At 38.9% G+C, this 22,612-nt stretch overlaps 1 protein-coding gene across 8 annotated transcripts in view; it reads left to right on the top strand.

The window, feature by feature from the left end:
- Positions 1–22,612, top strand: part of FAM172A (family with sequence similarity 172 member A) — a 368,850-nt gene that overhangs the window by 65,069 nt on the left and 281,169 nt on the right. For all 8 annotated transcript variants that reach the window (XM_050943914.1, XM_050943915.1, XM_050943920.1 and 5 more), the window contains one exon: positions 10,221–10,286. In XM_050943914.1, coding sequence (XP_050799871.1) covers positions 10,221–10,286 — 66 coding nt within the window. The remainder of the gene's footprint in view (positions 1–10,220; positions 10,287–22,612) is intronic.

Below are 22,612 nucleotides of genomic sequence, written 5' to 3'. Positions count from 1 at the left end.
AGACCCCTGGGCTCTTCCAGGATGGCAATTTCTATATTAGTATCTTCCCCAAACATTTGTGAAAAGGAACCTAATTGTATGAACTTTTCCTGGAAAGTGAACAAAAAACACTATGAACATGGATCAAATCTCGAGTCAGTTCTTTGTAAACAAGTACATGAATAGATTTTCATATTATTCAATCAGCTTTGGCCCATAATATGTCTTTAAAAGAGTCGTTGTTTACATATTGGATTGCCTTTTGACATGCTAGGTATTGTATTCTTTTAGAAATCGAGGGTCATGCTACCAATAAATACCATATTTTATTCAGTGATGTTCTTTCTGATCATATTTGTATTCAGTGACACTATATGTGATACAATTGAGTATATGAACTCAAAAGCCATAATTTCTAGGAAGGGAAGGCTTTTCAATGCTTTTAGTCACCAAGTTAATGAACTATTTATGAGTAAACAATCTTTTAATTCTTTGATCTTTTAATAGCTGAAGTAATATAAACTTGAAGTGTATTTTATACTTCAAAAATGTAGAAACATATTATGTTCTTGCAGGATTTCCTTTTGTAATAAAATAGAAAACTTACCCAACTTAACCTTCTCAAATTAGATATTGTGAAGCCATGTTGTATGGAAGCTTTAGATAAAGCCTTAGAAAATCTGAGATTCTACGAGTGAGGATTTTACCCTTGTCATATGTCGTCATCTGCCTTACTTATGGTAACTTGATAAAGTTCATCAGGGCTTGATCCAGTTACTTGCAGTATATGAGGCTTTCTGTTGCTTTCTGTCAGCTTGAGTGTGTCTACCAACAGAATCCAAGGATATGTTTAGATGGGTTCTATCATCTGGAATAGAAAAGAGGAAATCTTTTCCTGAGAAGGAGGAAGAAAATCAAGGTGTCCAAGCTGTTTTTTCAATCTTCTGCTAAACGATCCTAGAAGAGGGCTTTTGTGGCAAGATTTTTGTGTCCTTAAAGAGAAAGTATTCATCTTTTTTAGGGAAATTTTGTTCAGTGTATTAGATGTCATAACCATTGGTTAGAAAAGAAGCAAGAAAGTTAATCACTTCTGTTAGAAGGTAGATTTAGGCATTTGCCAGCCACTCAGAGCAGGTAAGAGTCCCAGGTGTCTTCCATAACTGTGTGAGCGAGTCAGCAACATTTGCTGTCCAGTTGTTGGGTTCTCAGCACAGTAAGGAGCAGTCACAATATTGTTTAATGATCAAAATATAAAAAGGTTCTGGAATTTAAACCAAGATGTCATGTATCCGATAAGTATAAGAATATTTTTATACTCTTAAGAATATGCACTCATATTTGCACCAACAAAAAGAAGAAAACCCAATGTTTTTAATCCATTGTGAGTTGTCCAGTTCCCTTCCACCCAAATTGTGTAGTGCCAGTTTCATTTGGCACTCCACCTTAACTCTATCAATAATGCCAATTTGAGCACCCATTTATGTGCTTGTCCAACAAACCTCTCCCAGCTATCTCCCATCCTTCCCCTTACATTTGCCATGATCAATAAGGCCACTGCCCTTTCCTCTTCCAAGACAATTTTATAACCCACTTCTGCTTTAACACCAACAAGCAATCTGCCAATGTATGATGACTAGTCTGAGAGGCTAAAACATATTTATAACTTGTTTTATATGTAACTGTGTCTCTTTTCTCCACTCTTTCTTGCCTTCTTAGCTTGTGAGTTCTTTGGGGACAGGGACTAAGTTTATCTTTGACTTTGAATAGCATCTAGCACAACAGCCTCCTGATTCTGATTGGGTCTTCTTGTTAGTACTGTAATAATAATAATAGATCCTGATGTGAGGATTTTTAGTAATGTAATTTCAGGTTTATTATAGAGATGAGCTGTTGGGCATTTCTTTAGGCAGTGTGACAGGTTCTCTGTCAGGCCCCTCTTCCAGAGCCCGCTCGCTGTCCCAATAAAGTTCAGAGAGGCTTTCAGTTATGCAGCATCCGTGGCCATATTTACACGTATACCAGTGTTGAGCTATATACAAGGTTTACAGGGTTAGTTCCCTCTTTTCCTGCAGTCAGCCCACAGCTAGGTGTCTGACCTTTCCCTGGCTGGCCTTTCTTCTGGCTCCCAGCCCTTATAACTGCTGGCTTGTCAGGCCCACAGGTGGAGCCAGTCCCCAGGCCAGGCAGCAGGTCTGTTTCACCAGCCCCAATCTATTTCCCTTGATTGGAGCTGGCTGAGCAGGGGTAATTAGGTGCTTTTGCACCAGCACCCTGCTACAGGCAGAATGCTCAAGACACTAAGCTCTTGTCTTCACTACTTGGGAGATCTATGTTGCTGCAGTCGATGAAGCGGGTGTTGATTTAGCGGGCCTGGTGAAGGCCTGATAAATTAACGGCAGAGTGCTGTCTGGTAGACTCCAATACTCCAGCTCCCCAAGAAGAGTAAGGTAAGTCAAACAAAGAGCTTCTCTTGTCAATGTGTGCAGTGAAAACACCGGGGTAAGTTGACCTAAGCTGTGTTGACTCCAGCAACGTTATTCACGTAACTGGAGTAGAGTAACTTAGGTTGACTTTTATACAAGTAGTGAAGACAAGCCCTAAAAGAGGAGATGACTTTAAAAAACAAACAAAAAATAAGCCAACAGGTGTCAGCAAAGACCATGGAACAAATATCAGATCAAATCACATTAACAGCATATGCTGCACTTCTGACAAATCCCTGTTTTGTTTTTTCAATTTCTCTCAAAAGATCTAGAGATCCTATTTGTGATCAGTCAACTCAGAATCCAGAATATCACATCTGTGTTGTTTGAATTGAATTACTTTCAGTAGAAAAAGCAAGAAATCCCTTAGGGGTAATATCAATTCCATCCGGAGGAATTGTCCAGCCACACTATAATCCAAGTGAGGTCTTTTGTGGATTTTAAAAATGCTATTGATTTTTTTTTTTTAACTTGCAGTGAACAGAGCCTTTAAAAAGACCATTGAGCTTTTAGGTTTTTTGTTGTGTTGTTGTTTTGTCACCAGTGCTGAGGTAAGCTTGTGTCCAAGAGCAGTATGTCAAAATGTTCCTTTGCGTCTTTCATTGTTACTTATTGGCAGGTTTGTCACATAAGGGTCAAAATAAAGCTTATTCAACCAAAGCTATGGCAGCAACAGTAGCAAGCCTTGAGTCAATTCTACCACTTGAGATTTGCCGCAGGGCAGCCAAGTTGGAATTCATTGTGCATTTTTCACTGAACATTGTTGCCCTAATACTGCAAATTGAAAATTTGTGGACTGACTTCTATATGTTAAAAGAGCTGTTCGTTCAGTTATTTATTTTAAGTGCTTATTCTCAGTGAGGACACAGATCTTGTTAAACAATAAATCCATAACTTGCATGAGTTTTTCTGTTAGTGAGTTTTATACTTGTTTGTTTTCAAACTTTAGAGATAAAACACCTAATCTGCATATTCTGGCTTGAATTCTCTGTAGTGTGAAAGTTAAACCTGAGGTTGAACTTGAATTCCTGAAAATAATGTCCTTCATAGATTCATTAATGATCCATTTTTTTAAGAGTTAGATTACTGTAGAGCTGTATAAGTTACTAGGTCAAGACAGAACTGACAGTTGTTGAAAACATTTGAGAAGCCTGGAGAGAGTGAAAACTATTCTCTTTCTGTGTATGTACAGAGTCAGTTAGCAGAATATGATACTATCAGAAAAGTCCACTTATAGGTAAATGGTAATGATTTCATGTATATGTGGAATTATCAGCCAAGACAACGTTGTTGGGCAGGTACAAGTATTTTTTTATGTGATGGTCTCACAGTATGAGAATGTGTATTTGATCATTCAGGTTTAGTATTTGAGTGCTTTCTCTAACAGAAGAAAAAATCTTAAATTTTCATTTAGTTCAACTCAAAGCATAGTAAATCATGTTTGAATTAATTATTTTAAAGCTAGACATATTCAATTCAATATTTTGAACAGTCCCTTCAAGACTATTTTAATTGTAATTTCCCTCCTTTTTTTTTTTTTTTTTTTTTTTTAAAACACTGCATGTTTGTTTAGGAGATTAAATTTGCATTACAGTTTATTCACCATAAGTAGACTTGGAAGGATTCATTTTTTATTGATAAATGTTAATAAATGTTGATTTCACTGCACACATACAAACTGATGAAAATAATTTCTGTCCATAATACATCTTTACCCCAATATAATGCGACCCGATATAACACAAATTTGGATATAACGCGGTAAAGCAGCGCTCCAGGGGCGCGGGGCTGCACATTCCGGCGGATCAAAGCAAGTTCGATATGACGCTGTTTCACCTATAACACGATAAGATTTTTTTGGCTCTCGAGGACAGTGGTGTAATTGAAATGTACAGATAGGCAAAATAAGAAAAATGCTGCTTGAGAATGTATTACAGTTTGATTTTGTGATATTTACATTGTATATTTTGGCATATGATGCTGACAGTTTGTTTTAATGATTATAAATCTTTAACTTTTTAATACTACAATAGATGTCGATTAAATAATTTAATACCCCCCCTATAATTTGTCAAACTGAAAATTTTAATTGATAGAATTTGAAAAAAATGCTTAAAAATAAATATTGATATTATTTGTCAAATATACTAAAACAAAAATCTAATTCTGCCAAGCCTAGCAGAAAGAAAGTGTTGTTACCCGAGTTATATATGGATATGTAAAGAGGTAAAGTAAGAATAACAACCTGGAAAATACCATAGGTATGAATGATTTGCTAGGTTTTCTTTCTAATCTTATGTATCTATTATTTGCCCAACTCTTTAGAGCAGTGACGGGCAACCCTGTGGCCGGCGGGCTGCATGCGGCCCATCAGATTAATCCTCTGGCAGACCGCGAGACAGTATTTACTTTGACCTTTGGCAGGCACAGCCGCCCAGATCTCCCAGTGGCCACGGTTCACTGTTCCCGGGATCTGTGGGACATGGCAAACCATGGCTGCTGGGAACTGTGGGCAGCTGTGCCTGCCGACAGTCAAAGTAAACACTTTCTCATGGCCTGCCAGAGGATTACCCTGATGGGCCGTGTGCAGCTAACGGTCAATGTAAACACTGTCTCGTGACCTGCCAGCAGATTACCCTGACGAGCTGCAGGTTGCCCACCACTGCTCTAGAGTCTGATCATGAATAAAATTATTTAAAGGAAAATTATGACTGACTGAGTTCTCCACCTGGCAAATACATATTTTTAATATTGATTTTAAAAATAAAACTAATGTAAGGTTCTGACAAGGTCCATCTCAGTCCCAAACATGCCTCATCCTTGACATGGAGTCATGGATTATTTTTGTAGTGTAAACACTTTTCCCCAAGGAACATGACAAAGGCCAATTTATTTCACATAGACCTATGAATAGTCCATCAATTGGTAATGATTTCCAGTAACTGCTGACCTGTGCCCATTGTTTGGACAAATGGTGTAGAGGTGAGAGGCTCTGTATCCTGTTTCCACTTCCCTAATCCAGGCCCATATAGTACATTTGTTATATTTTTAGCAGTGGATTTTCTTTAAAGAAACATTGGCATGTTCATAAGGCTTGGGAGGCTATCCTATGCACTGGACTTCTGGACTTTCTGTTATATGTTGACTTCTGGTGGGTAGACTTGCTGAGGTTGGTTTTCAAAATGGGAATATACCTGAGAGAAAACAGAGTTCAGGATGTACTGGATGTAAATCAAAGCATGGAAGGGAGTGTACAATCAAGGCTTAGTGCACTTCATTGCATCCTGGCATGAATTTTTGACATGATATATGTACTGTAACAGCTTCTCTGCAGTAGCATGTACGTGTTCTAAAACAAATCATTCAGGTGTGATGTATCTTGCTCATTTGTATAATGGAAGAGTTCACCAGCAGATCAGTAATATTTTTCTTTGCGTATATGATAATTCATTTATTTTAATTATTACAAAAAATAGGATTTTAGTGTTTTTATTTTAAGATGAGCCTTTATCAGAGCTCTCTTTCTACTTTGTGGGCACACTTTTGGCTGCCATATTTTTCAAATTGTTTTATTATTTAATGCTCTTCAAACCTTGGTGTACCTTCACTATATTGTGGAATCTAGCTTTTATTTTTCTGTTCTCATCATTTGCATTGAGGCTCCAATACTTAAGGACACATCTAAGCATGTGAGTAGTTCTATTGACTTCAATGAGACTACTCACATACTTAAATATCTTTCTGATTTGGCCTTTAGTCCCTAATTTCTCTTTCGGTTTAGCCATGTTCAGATATTGATCTTTTGTTCACTTGGTTCCAGTATGATGGGTTGAAAATTTTTCATTAAACATGCTGTTAATAGAAACTTTTTAATGTTTTTTAGGCATTGAAAATGCTCTTTTAAAAAAATACCTCTATGTAACTGTCTTAAAAGAACATTAAGGGTGCAAAATCAATATCTCAGCAATAAGTGTATGCCAAAGTTACAGTTACATTTCCTCATGCTGCCTGAATCTGGACCTCATGCCTATGAAACATTATAGCTTGCCCAGCATTCCATAGGAAATCTGGCAAAGTCAGGAATATCAGCTCTTTGGAGTCCCAGTCTAGCACCTTATACACAAGAGAATGTCTGTCTCACTCGCTGCCTATCCTAATGAGTAGGGGTAATGTACCATAAATAGTATATGATCATGTCATTAATATATTGAAACAAGGAGTCTGAATTAAGGTCTCCTAAATGGGGCTATCTTCGTTCTGGAATTCCTGTCTTTTGAGTGGTATGCTACTTTGCATTCTTAACATTTTAACATAGATGTTTAACAATTCATTTTTTTGGTAACTTGGCAGATGCCCAGTGCAGTTAATTGTTTAAGAGTGGGGTTCAGTTCCTTGATAAACCAGAAATGGGAGTGGATTAGAAGAAGGCATTTACTAAAGAAAGTGAGAAATAGGGTTGGTGTTCCTGATGTCTGATGCAATGGGAAGACAATCTCCTCTCCTCATCCCCGCCTTAACCGTCAGATGAGCGGAGGATGGCAGGGTCTCTGCAGTGGTCCTGATAGAGTGGGAGGCTGATGATAGCCCTCCACCAGGTGGAATGATTACAAAGGATGGATGATCTGCACTGAACAAGTTATTGGTGGATAGTTCCCTGATGTGTTACTTAACAAAGTTGTGGCCTAGTTAAATCACATCCCAGGTGTCTTGTCTTTCCTGGGACAAGGAGTTGTGATCTTTGAAGTCTAATAGAGGCCATTTAAAATATAACATTATTAATCATAGGCATTGTTTCATCTTTTTACCTTAAAGGAAGAAAAGAATAAATTAATATTTTTTAAATCTCGTCAATTTTATGTTGCACAATTACATGCTACCTGAAATCACAAGAAGTCAAAAAATGCAAAATTTAGACTTTCCAGCTACTGTATAATGTTAGATCAACAGCATTATATGTACTTTCTGCCATATTCTCTACTTAAGGCAAGTGTGCGCTGACCTCCTGACAAAAACCTTATGCAAAGCCAGCAAATCTGCTCTTTGTAATATCCCTCCTAAATAAATAATTATTATGGAATTATTAGGTTGCCTAACATCTTCTAAAGCAGTGGTTCTCAAACTATTGTACTGGTGACCCCTTTCACATAGCAAGCCTGTGAGTGCACCCCCCTTATAAATTAAAAACATTTGTTTATATATTTAACACCATTATAAATGCAGCAGGCAAAGCAGTGTTTAGGGTGAAGGCTGACAGCTTGCGACCCTCCCATGCAATAACCTCTTGACCCCTGGAGAGGTCCTGACCCCCAGTTTGAGAACCCCTGTCCTAAAGTTCCCTCTACCCTTCCTACGCCCTGTGGTGGCATGAGAAGGGTGTCACTGCTTATCAGTGATCTCTAGCTGCCAGAATGATCCCTAGTGCCTGTTGGAAGCTGGCACAGTTTTGAGTAGACGTTAGTTTGCTCTTACCCATGCTGGGACACCTGCCCAGCAGACCAAGGATCAGAGTACCACCCTCCCCTCTGGTCTTCCATCAGATAGTCTGACCCATGATATATTTGATTACTGTTTTTTCCGGTTAAACATATACATTCCTTTAAATGTTTTTGTTGTAATCTGTACAATTAGTTTACGTTAACATTCCTGTCTTTTTATGATTTGTATTATTATATTACAAAAGTACCTAAAGGCCCAATCACAATCAGAGCCTCATTGTGCTGGCCTCTCCAGAAACATAATAAAAGATAGTTCCTGCCCTGAAGTGCTGATGGTCTAAACAGATAAGATGGACAAACAGGAATAGACAAAAACTAATAGCCAAAGAAAAAAGATTTTTTTTTGCATGTATTATCTAATATGTATTTTCTTTTCTTCGCAGCAGTTTTTTAAAATGTCCTTTGAGCATTTTTATACATTATTTAGTTCTTATAGCCATTGGAGGTTGATACAAGATTTAGTGTGAAAAATAAAAACCCTATGTTTGAGGTCATATCATCATTGTACTCATTTTAACGTCTGTACGCCATCAGCATCTGAGACTGTAGGGAACTTAACTGCTTTACTGTTGGCATAATACCGAAGTTGATTTCAGTGAACCATAAACAGTTTGGCTCTGGAGGTAAAATTACACTGTATGCATGTTCCTAACATACTGCTTTGGGGATAAACATGTCTTAAATCAACTCATTGCTTAAAGCTAAGTTCCCTCTCCAAATGCAGTTTCCCTGTAGATGGTAATGTTTAGTGAGACTGATTTTCTTTAAAACCGTAAAGCTTTTTGAGTGTTTTTCTATCAATACATATAGTTGAGCAGGATAGCAAAAAAAATCATGTAATCCTAGTAAAGACTTTTTTTATGGCTTTTTTGTTTTGTTTTTAATTAGCTTTCATCAATACATTGAATTCATTGAGATTCGTTTTAAATATTTGTGTGCTACATCTGTTCACGTGTATGTAATGAAAACTTTCAGAGTCCACCAAAACTTCATTTGGTAATTGCGCATTTGGAAAATTAAAATTGAAATTTATTATGCCTTGGCTCCTACCTGCTCAGTTCACTGTGTGTTGTTAAGATGCCATCACTTGGGAACTTTGTTACAACTATGTTTCTGTTGTGTTTTAATATGCTTTGGATTAGGATGACTGTAATTGTGGCCTTGAGGGGTTTTACTAAGAAACACCAGGTAGGTTTGCACCCAGATATTCTTAGGTTAATGTTTTGGGACTTAGGTCTTATCCTGTACTTTAACTGTGGAATTTAAGTGTAGTTCCCTGAGTCTTAAAGGGGGAGGTGAACCCCATTTGAGCCTATTAATGAGCACCTTTCTCTTCCCCCCCCATACACTTTTTAATTTGCCATTTTTCTCTGCTTCTTTAGCCAATGAAATACAGGCACTTATTTCAGAACCATTTTTATGGTCCCAGATGTACAAAAGAATTTTAGTTTGTCCCCAAATTTAACTCAAAAACTGATAGTAGACAGGAAGTTCTCCATTCCCTATTATATGAAGGTGAAAAATAGTTTCCCCTAGATATTAGGCAAGCTTTTGAAGTTAGAACATCTTTTGTTAAATTTGGGGCAGCAAGGAAGAGACTCTTAATATGTAAGTGGATTTTTTTTGGTGGATCTTTGAAATGATTCCCTTTGTTTCAGGCCTAAAAATTCAGCTTTATTTCTACTTACAGAATGCAGACCTACACCCCTCCGTCTACCCCCCGTGCTTGGAGGGTGGTTAAGTTCTCTTCTTCTATTTAGAACACCTTTGACCTGCCCCTCCCCTGCTCAGTGAATAGAAATGGCAAGACGACTTGTGCTAAGGATGACTAAAGGTTTTCCCCTCCATGTATCTCATGAAGTGAAACTGCAGGGGAGCGGGTTTCAGGAATCTTGCTCATGGAAAAATGCTTTTAAAGTATTTCTTTGCAAAAGAGAGCCTTTCTTATGCCCCTGAGTATATATTAATTGGTCATAATCCTTAGTTTTGAGCTAGATAATTATTCACACAGCAGCAGGTGGTAGAATCACAGGTACAGTTAGGATTTTTTTGTACTGAAAAGTAGTACATTCTGAGGAGAAGGGAGGATCCTTTTTCACGAAGGTGTATATTCTGTAATTAGCTGTTTAGGGAGAAACACAGAGAGCAAATATACGCTCTGTTTTAAAAGAAAAGCTGTGTGATGAGCCTACTTTTGTTAAGGGCTTTATGAATGGATGCACAATTTCCATAAGTGCTTTAACTTCTGTATTCTTTTTTGCAGATCATTACTAAGTATGTCTATGAACTATTGGAAAAGGAATGCCACTTGAAAAAAGTAACTCTCCCAGTAAGTTGAATTTTTTTCAAAGATGATGATGTTTTTCATTCACACTACAAAATGCACGAATAAAGAGTCTCTCCCCTGAGGAGTTTGGAATCTAGATGTCGGATACAGGTACAACAAACTGTGCTGAGGGCCCAGTCAAGGTGATGACTTGGAACACTGTATATACGTGCAGCATGTTCATTCATACACAAAGAAATATGTAGAAAAATATCTGTCAATTTTTGTAATATAGCTAATCTGTTTGGGTCTGAGTATATTTCATTGGGATCTACTACACATTTCTAGTCCTGGTAGGATCTGAGGTACCAGAAATTTAAAATTGTGATACTTTTGTCATACAAAAACTATGCCATTTTGAAAATTGTTTATGGTTCCCCTGAAACCTGTGCAGTTGGAATCAGGGAACTAAAGCCAATGAAACAGTGGCTGATTTTCTCTGTAACCTGAAGTCTTCAAATCAAGATTTGAGGATGTAGGTAACTCAGCCAGAGATTATGGGCCTATTACAGGAGTGGGTGAGGTTCTGTATCCCGTGGTATGCAGGAGATCAAACTAGATGATCATGATGGCCTCTTCTGGCCTTAAAGCCTATTGCTTCACAGGAAGAGGAATGGGAAAAAGATAGTCCCAATAAGATGTTTTAAAACTCTTTTAAAGACCCTCGTATAATAGCTTTTTTAGTAATGTGTGTATGCAGTACACAAGTGTTTAATCACCATTTGGGAGTAATGCAGATGAAATTACAAGATGTATAGCTGTACATACACTCCATACCACAATTACAATGTATTTTTACATTATAGGGGAAGAGAGAAGTGACCCTAACACCTTTCATTATAAAGGGTTCTTGTGATCTTTGCTTTGAGAAGGTTTCATACATTCTCATTGTTTGCAGCAGGCTCCTTTGGAACTACTGAAATGACCCTCTTTGTCCCATGAGACTCCCTTCAGATTTGGCTGAAATATAAAATATTTAAAATTACCATTACCTTCTCTCACTTACCACTTCAGGAAATTGTTAGTAGCCTGCCACAATCACTGAACATTTTGAGCCTGGGTCTTGCTGCTGACACAGCAGCAAGAGCAGAAGACGCTACACTGGGAGCACTAAGCAGCTGTCAGAGGGGGAGAGAGAGCTGGATTGGGCTCCCCGCATCGTGCAAACCCCAGGTGCAACACTTGGAACAAATAGTCCATTTACTTGCACCTACCTAGAGGCACCACATTGCATAGGTGCTCCTCTTACTTCCAGACAGAGAGAGGAAGATGCACTAAGCTCCCCACAACCACCTCCTGGCCCAGCACTAGTGTTCTATATATACCCCACTTACTCCTGGAGACTCTAACTCTAGTGGGCTCCCCAACTCCCAGGCAAGGGAGAGGGGAGGGTTGAGAGAGTGGCCAGACTCCCCTCAGCCAACCCCAGACTCAGCATGTGGCATCAGCAGCCAGTCCCTCCTCTGGGGGCAGCACATGGAGCAGGAGCTCCTTCATTACTGGGAAATGGGGGGGAGGAGGAGGGAAGAGAGAGCCAGACTGGGCAGGGATCACCCCATGACCATCCTGTACCCCCCCTTTACAAAAATACCTTTTCTTTGATGCCATTGTTGGGTAAAAATGCCAGACACTCAAGTTTATTAATTCGAAACTTCATTGATCCAAAAACATGCCTTGCGCTTACAATTATTATAGTAAGAAATGAGACATACAGAAAAAGAAAGTGACCAGTTATCTTCTGGAGTGTATCCAGGTCATGGTGGATTGCTCTTACAATACTCCAACTGCACCTTACAATTTACATAATTTTATATACATCCAAATTGCATATTTATTAGTTCTCTTCCAGTCACCATTAAGTACTATATGCCTTGTGCAACTCATACAATATGCATGTGTAGGCTTCAGTTGGCATGACTTTTGCTGTCTGTGCCATCTTCACATTGTTATCTTTCTTTGTTAATTGGTTTATTACACAGAGTATGCACTAACCAGACATCATTGATCAGGTCACTTTTACTTTTACCCTTTGCTCTACATAGGAGCTTTTGGGGACTTTCCTGTTTTTCTTTACTTGCTTTTTCCTTAATTGTATATTGACAGCACATTTTGTGTGTCTCTTGTCCTTCAATTTAAGCATAGTGGTCAAGACATCATCTTTGTTCTATGCAGCAGTTATAAACAAACTTATTGAATAACAAGGTCATTAAGGTAGCATTACACTCATGTCAAGCAAATATATAACCTTACTGTCCAAACTTATCTATCAGACACAATCATTACAACGTTTCTAACAACAATAGCTGGTATTAAGTCCTGGACCTCTAGTAGGAGCAGAGCTGAATGGAAGCTGCATGTTCACGGTTCAAGTCCTGATAATACACAATAATGTGTTGGCAATATGGCACATATTAGAATGAGTATTTTGCCTATTTCTTTTTAAATAAAAAAAAAAAACACCCAAGGAAATTGCACATAAATGATTGCATACAAAGAATATTATATTTACATTGCAAAGTCATGCACTCCAAAAGTAAGAAACTCCAAATTTACAATTGCCTGTGCAATCTCAGTTCAGTTTCCTCAAGTGTCTGCATTATGATAAAATCTACAATTACATGAGAACATGCAATTTTTCTGTAGAATTCCTGCCTTGTTTAGTGAACAGGATGGACACACAAGGGGGCAGAATTAAAGTTACATTGGCAATCATAAATCTGATATTTCTTAACTTTTGATTACTTTCCAAGCTAAATAACATGCTTTTAACATCAGTTTAAAAATATGTAAAATACAAGTATATCATGCAAAACTATATTAGTGCAATTCTAAGACTGTTCGGCTAACTTAATAAAAAGTTAGGACATGAAGAAAAGGTAAGTTTCGAGCCACAACTTAGACATCCTGTATGTTATGTTATATGGAATGCATTCTCTACCTCATTTTCAAAAAGCCAGTTTAGCAAATATGTGGTGACAGTAGTTGCATATGAAAATTAGTACAATTACCCACATGCGTTTTTGTATACCTGACTTTTTGAAAATCAAGCCTTTAGAGAGGGGGAAAATTGTATTTCTAACTGTAGGTAGGTAGGTAGGTATTTATTATGGTTGATACCTATGAGCCAACCAAGAATGGGGCCCATTGTTCTAGGCAGAGTATAAACACACAGTAAGAGAGTCCCTGCCCTGAAGAGCATAAAATAGCTAACCAGAGAAGGCAGACAAAGGGGTAGGAGGGGAAAGATATAACATACAAACAGAGTGAACAATGCAGTGTCTGAAAACATCATTTTGGTTCTGCTTTTTCTTTGTGTTTTTTTATTTAAATTATTTCAAAGGGATTATGTCAGTAGATGAGCTAGATGGGAAGACAAAAGATGGGAGGAGAGTTGGAAGTCAGGAGAGGGGGCATGGGAGGGTTTGTAGCAACAGCTATCAGCAGAGTGAAAACTGCACAAAGCAGAAACTAACATGATCACTGTCCTTCAGTCCCTGCTTAAACAGCTTTCTGTAGCTGCTTTGTTGGGTTCAGTCTCTGGGTGGGGTTCCTACCTATAGGTTCTTTCCTATAGGCCATATAGCTGAGGGAATGGGCTTATGGTGTTTGTGGAAGAATTTTTATACTTTACTTTAGGACTGTGTTAAGTGTTACTTTTTTTTAAATAGGATTTTAATAGTTTGCAGAAAATCCATGTGTTGGAAGTTCAGGGTGGCTGCACTTGAAGTTTTCTCATCATCTTCATTTTTGTCTGAGTAACAGACAAAACTTATCTTTCTTTACATTTTTGGATTGCATCTTCAGCAGCAGTATTGTGCAATGTTCTTTTCAGATGTAGACTCAACAGCAGTGAGCCAAAAAAAAAAATCCAGTTCCTCTTTGATTACACTTGTCCGTTCCACTTCAGGTGTGTGTGTGTCTAGTGTACCAGAGTTGGAGACTTTTCCTTTAGCATTACCCTTTGGGGCAGTGCATGCACCCTCTGCTGCCCTGTGCTGCTGTATGATAAAATGGGTGGAGCGGCCTCAGACCGTCTCAGGTCCTTGCTACTGCAATAATTGGAGCATGTCAGCTTGCTTCTTCAAGTTTTCTCCCCTTAAAGGGATTTTGGTTTTTCTTCTGTAAATTGTTGGTGCTGTTAGCAGAATTAGTTACTTAGATTAGTGTGAGCTTCATTTGTTGATTTTCTTCACTATTTTCATGGAGTGTCAGCACCCCGTAACAAGAGGGAACTGACATCTGGTATAGGTGTATACCTCAGTTTCTGGGATTTAAACCTTGTGCCAGCCATAAAAAATTTGTGTCTCCTTCCACCTGCCTAAAGTGCCTCAGCAAGGGTCATGTTAAGGAGCACTGACAAATTTGCAGAAACTAAGCACTGGATGAAGAAAGACAGAGAGACTATGCCATATTTTTATGGAGGCTGCCCTGCATCTGTCTTGTGAGCCTTCTCACTTGGGGAGTGCACTGAGTGTTTTGGCATCAGTACAGTACACAACTGGACACTGTTGCTGAGAAAGGACTGCTGGTACCAAGGAAGAAGCGCAAAAGGTTCGATTGGTCCAAGGAGCTGAGATTTAATTCTGCTAGATGATAGTGGTCCCTGTTGCCATCCACCAGTAAGCACTTGGGAGGACAGGGGACTGAGTCCTCTGGCAAGTGATGCTCTCTGGTACTGGCCTTTTTTTCACTACAGGTCATGGACCTCAGCACTGGCTGAGACTGACCCTTGCCATGGTACTGATTATTGCTGTGCAGCAACATCAGCAACAGGAAAGTTTCTCAGTACTGGTGATACGAGACGGATGTGCAGCAGCACAGGACTTTGCCTTTTGGTGCCTGATGGTGTAGGAGACAGCTCACCTCATACTGGTGCATCTTCTGACCTGGTTACAGACTTAACTCAGGCTTGTGATCAGTGCTCAGGACTGTGCAGGGATAAAACATTAGGGCCTTTGGCATTTTCTCCACAGGTGCAGTTGAGGGTAAACCTACCATGGTTTACCTGGTACTGACATCTCCAGAATGCCATCCCTGGATCTTGTCATCTCCTTGTACTTCACTACCATGATCAGCTGACTTCTGGTCCTCCTCGGCGTGTGAGTAAGCTTTTATGTCCCTCACTTCCAAGACAGATGACATCACTCTCTTACTCTTTTATTGTGAGAGTTTTGTTGCTGGTACCCACTGGAGGTACAGAGACACTTCAGAGAAATGGAACCTTGGAGTACTCATTGCCGGGGTCCTGTGCTATACCAATTACCCTAGTGGATCCCATGGAGCATGCTTTCCACATCCAGATCCTTTCCAATTCCTCAACCTTTTCAGTCTCCTACCAGGCAACATGTTAACTATCATAAGGAAGTCCAGGAGGATGTCATCGATACTGAGCAAAGCCATCAAAGCCTTCAAGATCTATTCTGTATGCTGAATAAGGATCAGCCTTAGCCTCCCTTGCATTTGTCCTCATCATTACCAGATGAAATTGCAGCTTCTTGGGATATTTCACCAGTTCAAGATGATCACAAGGCTTTTAAAGAGAGTAGCTTTTAAAGAGAGTAGCTACCCATCTTGATATCCCTGATGAGGTGATCCAGGAGAGTTCTTGTAGATTCTCATGGAAATGCTGGGTTAAGCAGGGCCTTTTAAGGTGGTTCTTCCTATCAATGAGGCCATGTAGAGCCTATAAGATAATTATGGCAAACACCACCCTTTCTACCTCTGACAGTCGAAAGAACCAAGAAAAGGTACCATATGCCTTCTCAAGCCTACAAACATTTTTATACCCATCCCTTGCCAGGTTCCTTGGTTGTTTTGGTAGTAAATGAACAAGCACATCAGGGTCATCTGTCTTTCACCTCAAACAACAAGGATGCAAATAAATTAAACCTGTGAGAATGCATTCTATATCTGGTCCACAGTTGTGCACTGCTAACTAACAAAACATTATTGACAAGATATGACTTCTCCTTTTGAGATAATATGCTGAAGTTCTCAGAAAAGTTGCCAGAGGAGACCAGGCAGGAATTCCATGCTCTGTTAGATGAGGGCAAGCTGTAGCTCCCGCCTTCCTACAAATATCTTTTGACAGGGCAGATTCAGCTAGAGCCATGTCATCTACAATATCCGTGCACAGATATTCATGGCTTCAGTCTTTGGGTCTACTGCAAGAGGTCTAGCAGATGATCTAGAATCTTCCCTTTGAGGGTCTTATGCTGTTCTCCCAGAAGACAGATGAGATGTTCCACAGTCTCAAAGATTGAAGGCCCACTTTGAACTACTTGGGAACCTACACTCCTTTCCCTAAAAAGGAAGCAATTCTACTCTCTGTCTCTGCAGACCTTTTTCCACTGAGACAGACTGATCAGTCTAGGAAATGAAGGAAGGCCATAGGAGAAGACCAGCTCCTCCTCAGTTTTCTTCAACTGGTTTCTCAGGAAGTTGGACAATCCCAAGCAGTCTGTTTGCCTGCCTTTTCAAGGACAGAGTGCCAGATCCAGTTGTGCCAATTTCTCCTTTCCCTATTTTTCCAACAGGTTTTCCCACTTTCTATCATCTTGGTCCCATATTATCACAAGTCGATGAATCTGAAGTGCTGTGGAACAGGGATAGACCCCTGCAGTTTATTTCCATTTCTCCTTGTCCTGTCCTTTTTCAGGGCCTCTTCTTACAAGGCTGTCCTCCTTTAGGAGGACCACTCTCTTATCCATTTTGGAGCTATAGAGGAGGTTCCCTTTCTTCTCTGAGGGAAGGGTTTCTATTTACGTTACTTCCTGATTCCAAAGGCAAAAGGAAGTCTTAGACCCATATTAGACCTGCAAAATCTGAACAAATATGTAAAGAAAAGAAGGTTTCGTGCGATTACCCTGGTCTCCATCATTCCTTCCCTGGATCCCAGCAATTGGTATGTTGCTCTCCACTTGCAGGATGTGTATTTTCATGTCTCTCTCCATCAAAGCAACAGGAGATTGCTAAAATTTCTAGTCAGTGACCGCACTTTTAGTTTACAGCCCTACCCTTTGCCCTGTCTGCTTCTCCACAAATATTTACAAAATGAATGGTAGTGGGGCTGCATTCCTAAAGAAAGCAGGGTTGTAAGTATTTCCTTACCTGGATGGCTGGCTGGTACGAAGTTGATCCAAGCTGCTAGCAGAGGTCAGCCTCTTCAGAATGTGATGCCTCTGCAGTGTTTCGGCTCTGTTGATAAATGAGGACAAGCAAATATTCTCTCCAAATAATATAATTTATAGGTTTGGTTCTGAATTCTACTGTAGCTGGAGTGCTCCTATCTCAAGCCAGATTCCAGACAATATTAAGCATTTTCACAGATCTCAAAGCCCATTGATTACAACAGTGAAAAGTTGCGTCAGGCTGTTGGAGCACATGGGCTCCTGAATGTAGGTGGCTCAGCATGCCAGAATTTGTCTTGGGAAATTGAGGGGCTGGTTAAGGTCAGTGTAATCCCTAGCTCTTCAACAATTGGAAATGCTGCGGGAGTGATAACTTTTTGGACTCATGGATGGACCCAGCCAATGTATGTGTGGTAGTTTACTTTGCCCTTGCTTTACTCACACTGACTGTCATTGAAGCAATACCTCATGCTTCTTCTGTAGGCTGGGGAGATCACCAAGAAACTTACAAACTCAAGGTCTGTGGGCCCAAGAAGATTTCAGTCTTCACATAAATGTGCAGGAGTTGTGAGCTGTTCATCTGACCTATTGAGCATTTCTCCCTTTTATTTAAGGACAGAATCTTCAATTTCATGGACAACACTGGAGTGATGTTCTGTGTGAATGGGCAGGGAGTGGACAGATCAGGTCATCTCTGTCAGTAGACAATACATCTTTGGGAGTTTTGCATTGCAAGTGCAATACATCTCAAAACCTCCCACCTTCCTGGGGCTCAGCTTCATCAATTATTTAGATAATGGCATAGAGCGTACACTTATAAAGTTTGAGGATGGTACCAAGCTGGAAGGGGTTGCAAGTGTTTTGAAGGGTAGGATTAAAATTCAAAATAATCTGGACACACTGGAAAAGTGGTCGGAAGTAAATAGGATGAAATTCAATAAGGACAAATTCAAAGTACTCCATGTGGGAAGGAACAGTGAGTTGCACTCATACAATGGGGAATGACTCCCTATGAAAGGAGCACTGCGGAAAGGGATTTAGGGGTCATAGTGGACCACAAGCTAAAAATAAATCAACAGTGTGACACTGTTGCAAAAAAAGCAAACATTATTCTGGGATGTATTAGCAGGAGTATTGTAAGCAAGACATGAGAAGTAATTCTTCTGCTTTACTCTGCGCTGATTAGGCCTCAACTGGAATATTGTGTCAAGTTCTGGGCGCACATTTCTGGAAAGATTTGAACAAATTGGAGAAAGTCAAGAGAAGAGCAACAAAAATGATTAGAGGTCTAGAAAACATGACCTATGAGGGAATATTGGAAAAAATTGGGTTTGTTTAGTCTGGAAACGAGAAGACTGAGGGGGGACATAAGTTTTCAAGTATATAAAAGGGTTGTTACAAGGAGAAGGGAGAAAAAAATGTTGTTCTTAACCTCTGAGGATAGGGAAAAGAAGCAATGGGCTTAAATTGCCGCAAGGGTGGTTTAGGCTGGACATTAGGAAAAACTTCCTAACTATGAGAGTGGTTAAGCACTGGAATAAATTGCCTAGGGAGGTTGTGGAATCTCTATCATTTGGGATTTTTAAGAGGAAGTTGGACAAACACCTGTCAGCGATAGTCTAGATAATGCTTAGTCCTACCTTAATCGCAGGGGACTGGACTAGATGACCTGTCGGGGTCCCTTCCAATTCTATTATTCTATGATTCTAAGTTTCCTTTGAGGCTGAGGACTAAGAGATCAGATATGGAGCGATTATTTTGTGAAAAGTGTTCACCCATGGGTGATACAGTGTTTTTGCCTTTTAGCCTGGGTGAGTTCATTCAGAGTATAGTGGTTGTCTGGTTTCACCCACATAATAGTTATTGGGATATTTAGTGTGCTGGATGAGGTACACCATGTGGTTTGATAGGCCGGTGCATGACCCATGGATCTTGAAAGGTATGTTCTGGGGCAGAGGTGAGGGTAGTGATCATCATAGCAGTGAAGATATGTCTGCAGGTTTTGCATCTGGTAGTATGGCAGGGTTTGGTATGTCTAGGTCTGTGGGGAGCTTTTTTCTGATGATGAGCTTGGCAAAGTTGAGGTTTCAGGAAAGATTTCTTTCAGTACGTATTGTAATTGTTTGATACCCTGTATGGGTTAAAATGTGGGATGGTAGATGACAACTAGGGCTGTGTTGTGAGGGTTATGGGGTTTTTTCCCTGGTATTGAAGTAGGTTCTTTCTGGGTATTTGGATGGCTTATTTTATGATATAATCTATTTCCCTAGTGGAGTGTCTTTGTTTGGTGAAGGCAGTTTTAAGAGTGTTTAAGGTATGTATTCTGGACTTTCTCCTTGGAGCATCTTCTGTGGCATGTGAAGACTTGACTATAGATAACAGATTTCTTGGTGTGTTTGGGGTGATTATTGGATCTGTGGCGGTAAGTATGGTGATCTGTGGGTTTCTTCCTGAAATAGTCTGTAGGGTTCCATTGTTGAAGCTGGTCATGATGTCCAGGAGGTTGATATGGTACGGGAGAGTTCTCTGAGTGGTCTCTTATAGTATGTGTTAACTACTTATGCTAAAGAATCTGCTCCACCTTGTCTTTAGCTGTGACACACTGATTTTCTCAGATCTGAAGAAAAACTCTGTGTAGCTCAGAAGGTTCTCTCTTTCCCCAACAGAAGTTGTTCAGTAAAATATATTACCTTGGCCACCTTCTCTCTCTAACATTGCATTATTGTTGGTATGTTAATATTGAGTCTTTAGTTTTTCTCCATTTTTTCTTGTTTCTTCACTTGCAACATTTACTTTAATTGGAGATATACCTATCTCCTAGAACTGGAAGGGACTTTGAAAGGTCATCGAGTCCAGCCTCTTGCCTTCACTAGCAGGACCAAGTACTGATTTTTGCCCCAGATGCCTAAGTGGCCCCCTCAAGGATTGCACTCACAACCCTGGGTTTAGCAGGCCAATGCTCAAACCACTGAGCTATTCCTCCCCCCATCTAGTAGCAGACCCGCAAGCTTAAATCAGGAGGAGTATATTCCAGGGTGAAATACTTGAATCATTTCTTTAAATTGCCCATTTTATGCTCCATTGAAGGCAATGTTAGCATAAAGAAGATAAAGTCTTTGCATTTGTTGTTTTTATAGCATAATCAGTGATTGATCTTTGCTGTTGTTTGAGCTGAAAACTAGCAGAGGTTATTACTAAAGTAAGCTTACATTTTACAGCTGCTGGAAGTCCTGAATCAGGAATTTAAATTATTGCAATTTTATTTCATTGGCAAAGATGGCACAAAAAGTCTCACTGTGCAGAATCTTCAAATCATCAATGTTTTGCTCTTCCTCTTAAATGGAGAAAATGTCATTCAGCATCATATATCTGATAGAAAATGAAGAAACTTACTTTCTTTGATAAGCAAGAATCCTCTCTGTCTGGCAACTTAACAACTTTTGGCATTATTTACATTTTCCTTTAGAATTATTATCTATTGTCATTCCTTCAGTCAGTCACTTGTTTTCATACAACTTTATTAAATTTTTAGTATGATAAGTTAGATGAATTCATAGACTGACATTTAATAATCACTAAATACTAATCACAGTTTTTGTGGTATTGATAACCAGCTTTCACATTTTCCTGGTTAGAACGTAAAACAACCACCTAGTGATTCAATATTATGAGGACTGCAAAATAAAATGGACTAGGCAGCTTTATATAGAACCATGTGTTCAGTCTCCTTGATCACATTCCAGATGTTTTTAGAAGTTAACAAACCTGTAATCCCCCCCCACACTGCTATATTGTGTATCCCCCTTTCTCTCTTTGACATCCAGTAACAGTTATTTCCACTCACTAGCCATGCACGTGATTCCACCCATTCCTCTTCTTCTGTGGGCTTCTAGATCTATGATTTTCATGATGTTTTTTAATAAGCAATTTTAATGGTCTAATCATTGCTTTTTAGTGTTTTAAAAGAGTTAAAATTTTAATTCACAGAAATTAAAGCCTAAATGTTTCACGTAATTATTTCATATTGACATAGAAGTTTAAAAAATGTCCCTGAAAAACCCAGAAAAGGGTTTGTTTTATTATTTAGGAAAAATACCAGGTTCTCACAATTCTTGGATTATCCAAAGACTTGAAATTGAACTTGTGTGTCATGGAAAGCTGTGTGATGTATGACTGCCAGGTTTAGATATAGGTAGGATTTTAGGCATATTTTGATACTGCACTGTCTCTAACCTATTGAATAAACAATCTCCTTAACCCCATTTGTTGATGAAATGTGCACAAAGTGTTGTTCTGTTGTTGAAACAATTGTGTATATTTATTATTATTATTTTTATTTATTGTCTGAGGTATTCTGAGATATCACATGAAAAATTGTGCTTTAACTTGTGGGAAAATTGAAGTAATTTTTAGAAACTTGAAATATTTCATAATATATCTAGAGAATATTAGCTTATCAGATAACTCTGGTCATTACTATAGGTTTGGAAAAACTGCAAAGTGTATATATTCACTAAAAAACAGAATCTGGAAATGGGGAACACAGTCAAAAATTTCATTGCCTGTAAAATGCCAATAGAATTTAGGATGATTTGAAATTCCTAGTTACAGAACTAAAATGATTGAGTTTGTGTTTCATGTGAATAGCAATACTGACTCTAATTGTTAAACTAAGCTTTTTTAGGTTTGCTTAGTTTATTTAATTTGTTTAAATGAAAGATCAGAGTTAAGATCATAGTTAAGCGTTCATGAGCACATCTAAAACTGTGAATTGTTAATAGATACAAATTGCTTTATGCAGTCTCACTCTGACTAGAACTAAATGGTATTGTAGGCTGATTTGTCAATAAAGTGAGGTTGTGCACAAAAGTGACCTTTATGTGCATTCCTTAGTGAAAGCTTCATTTAATGAATTATTGCTGTTTGAAGACAAATTGGTTTGAAGAAAAGTTTCCAAATGTAATTAAGTTGACAAAGAGAATAAGGCTTTTTCCTCTCCGTTCAGCGTTAACTCGTTTACAGAAGTGTGAACTAGTTAATATTATGCCTTCTAATGCATGTGATTAATGCAGTGTGCTAAAGTGTACACTAAAGTACACTTTTTTAATTTATATTTTCATCTTAATTGTGGCTATTTCTATTTTCTTAAGTGTTCAAATTGTTTGCAAAACTCAAGTTCACCTTACTAGATATCATTTG

The sequence above is a fragment of the Gopherus flavomarginatus genome, chromosome 3 (assembly GCF_025201925.1).
Source record: "Gopherus flavomarginatus isolate rGopFla2 chromosome 3, rGopFla2.mat.asm, whole genome shotgun sequence".
Classification (NCBI taxonomy): Eukaryota; Metazoa; Chordata; order Testudines; family Testudinidae; genus Gopherus; species Gopherus flavomarginatus.
This window is presented reverse-complemented; position numbering and strand designations above follow the sequence as displayed.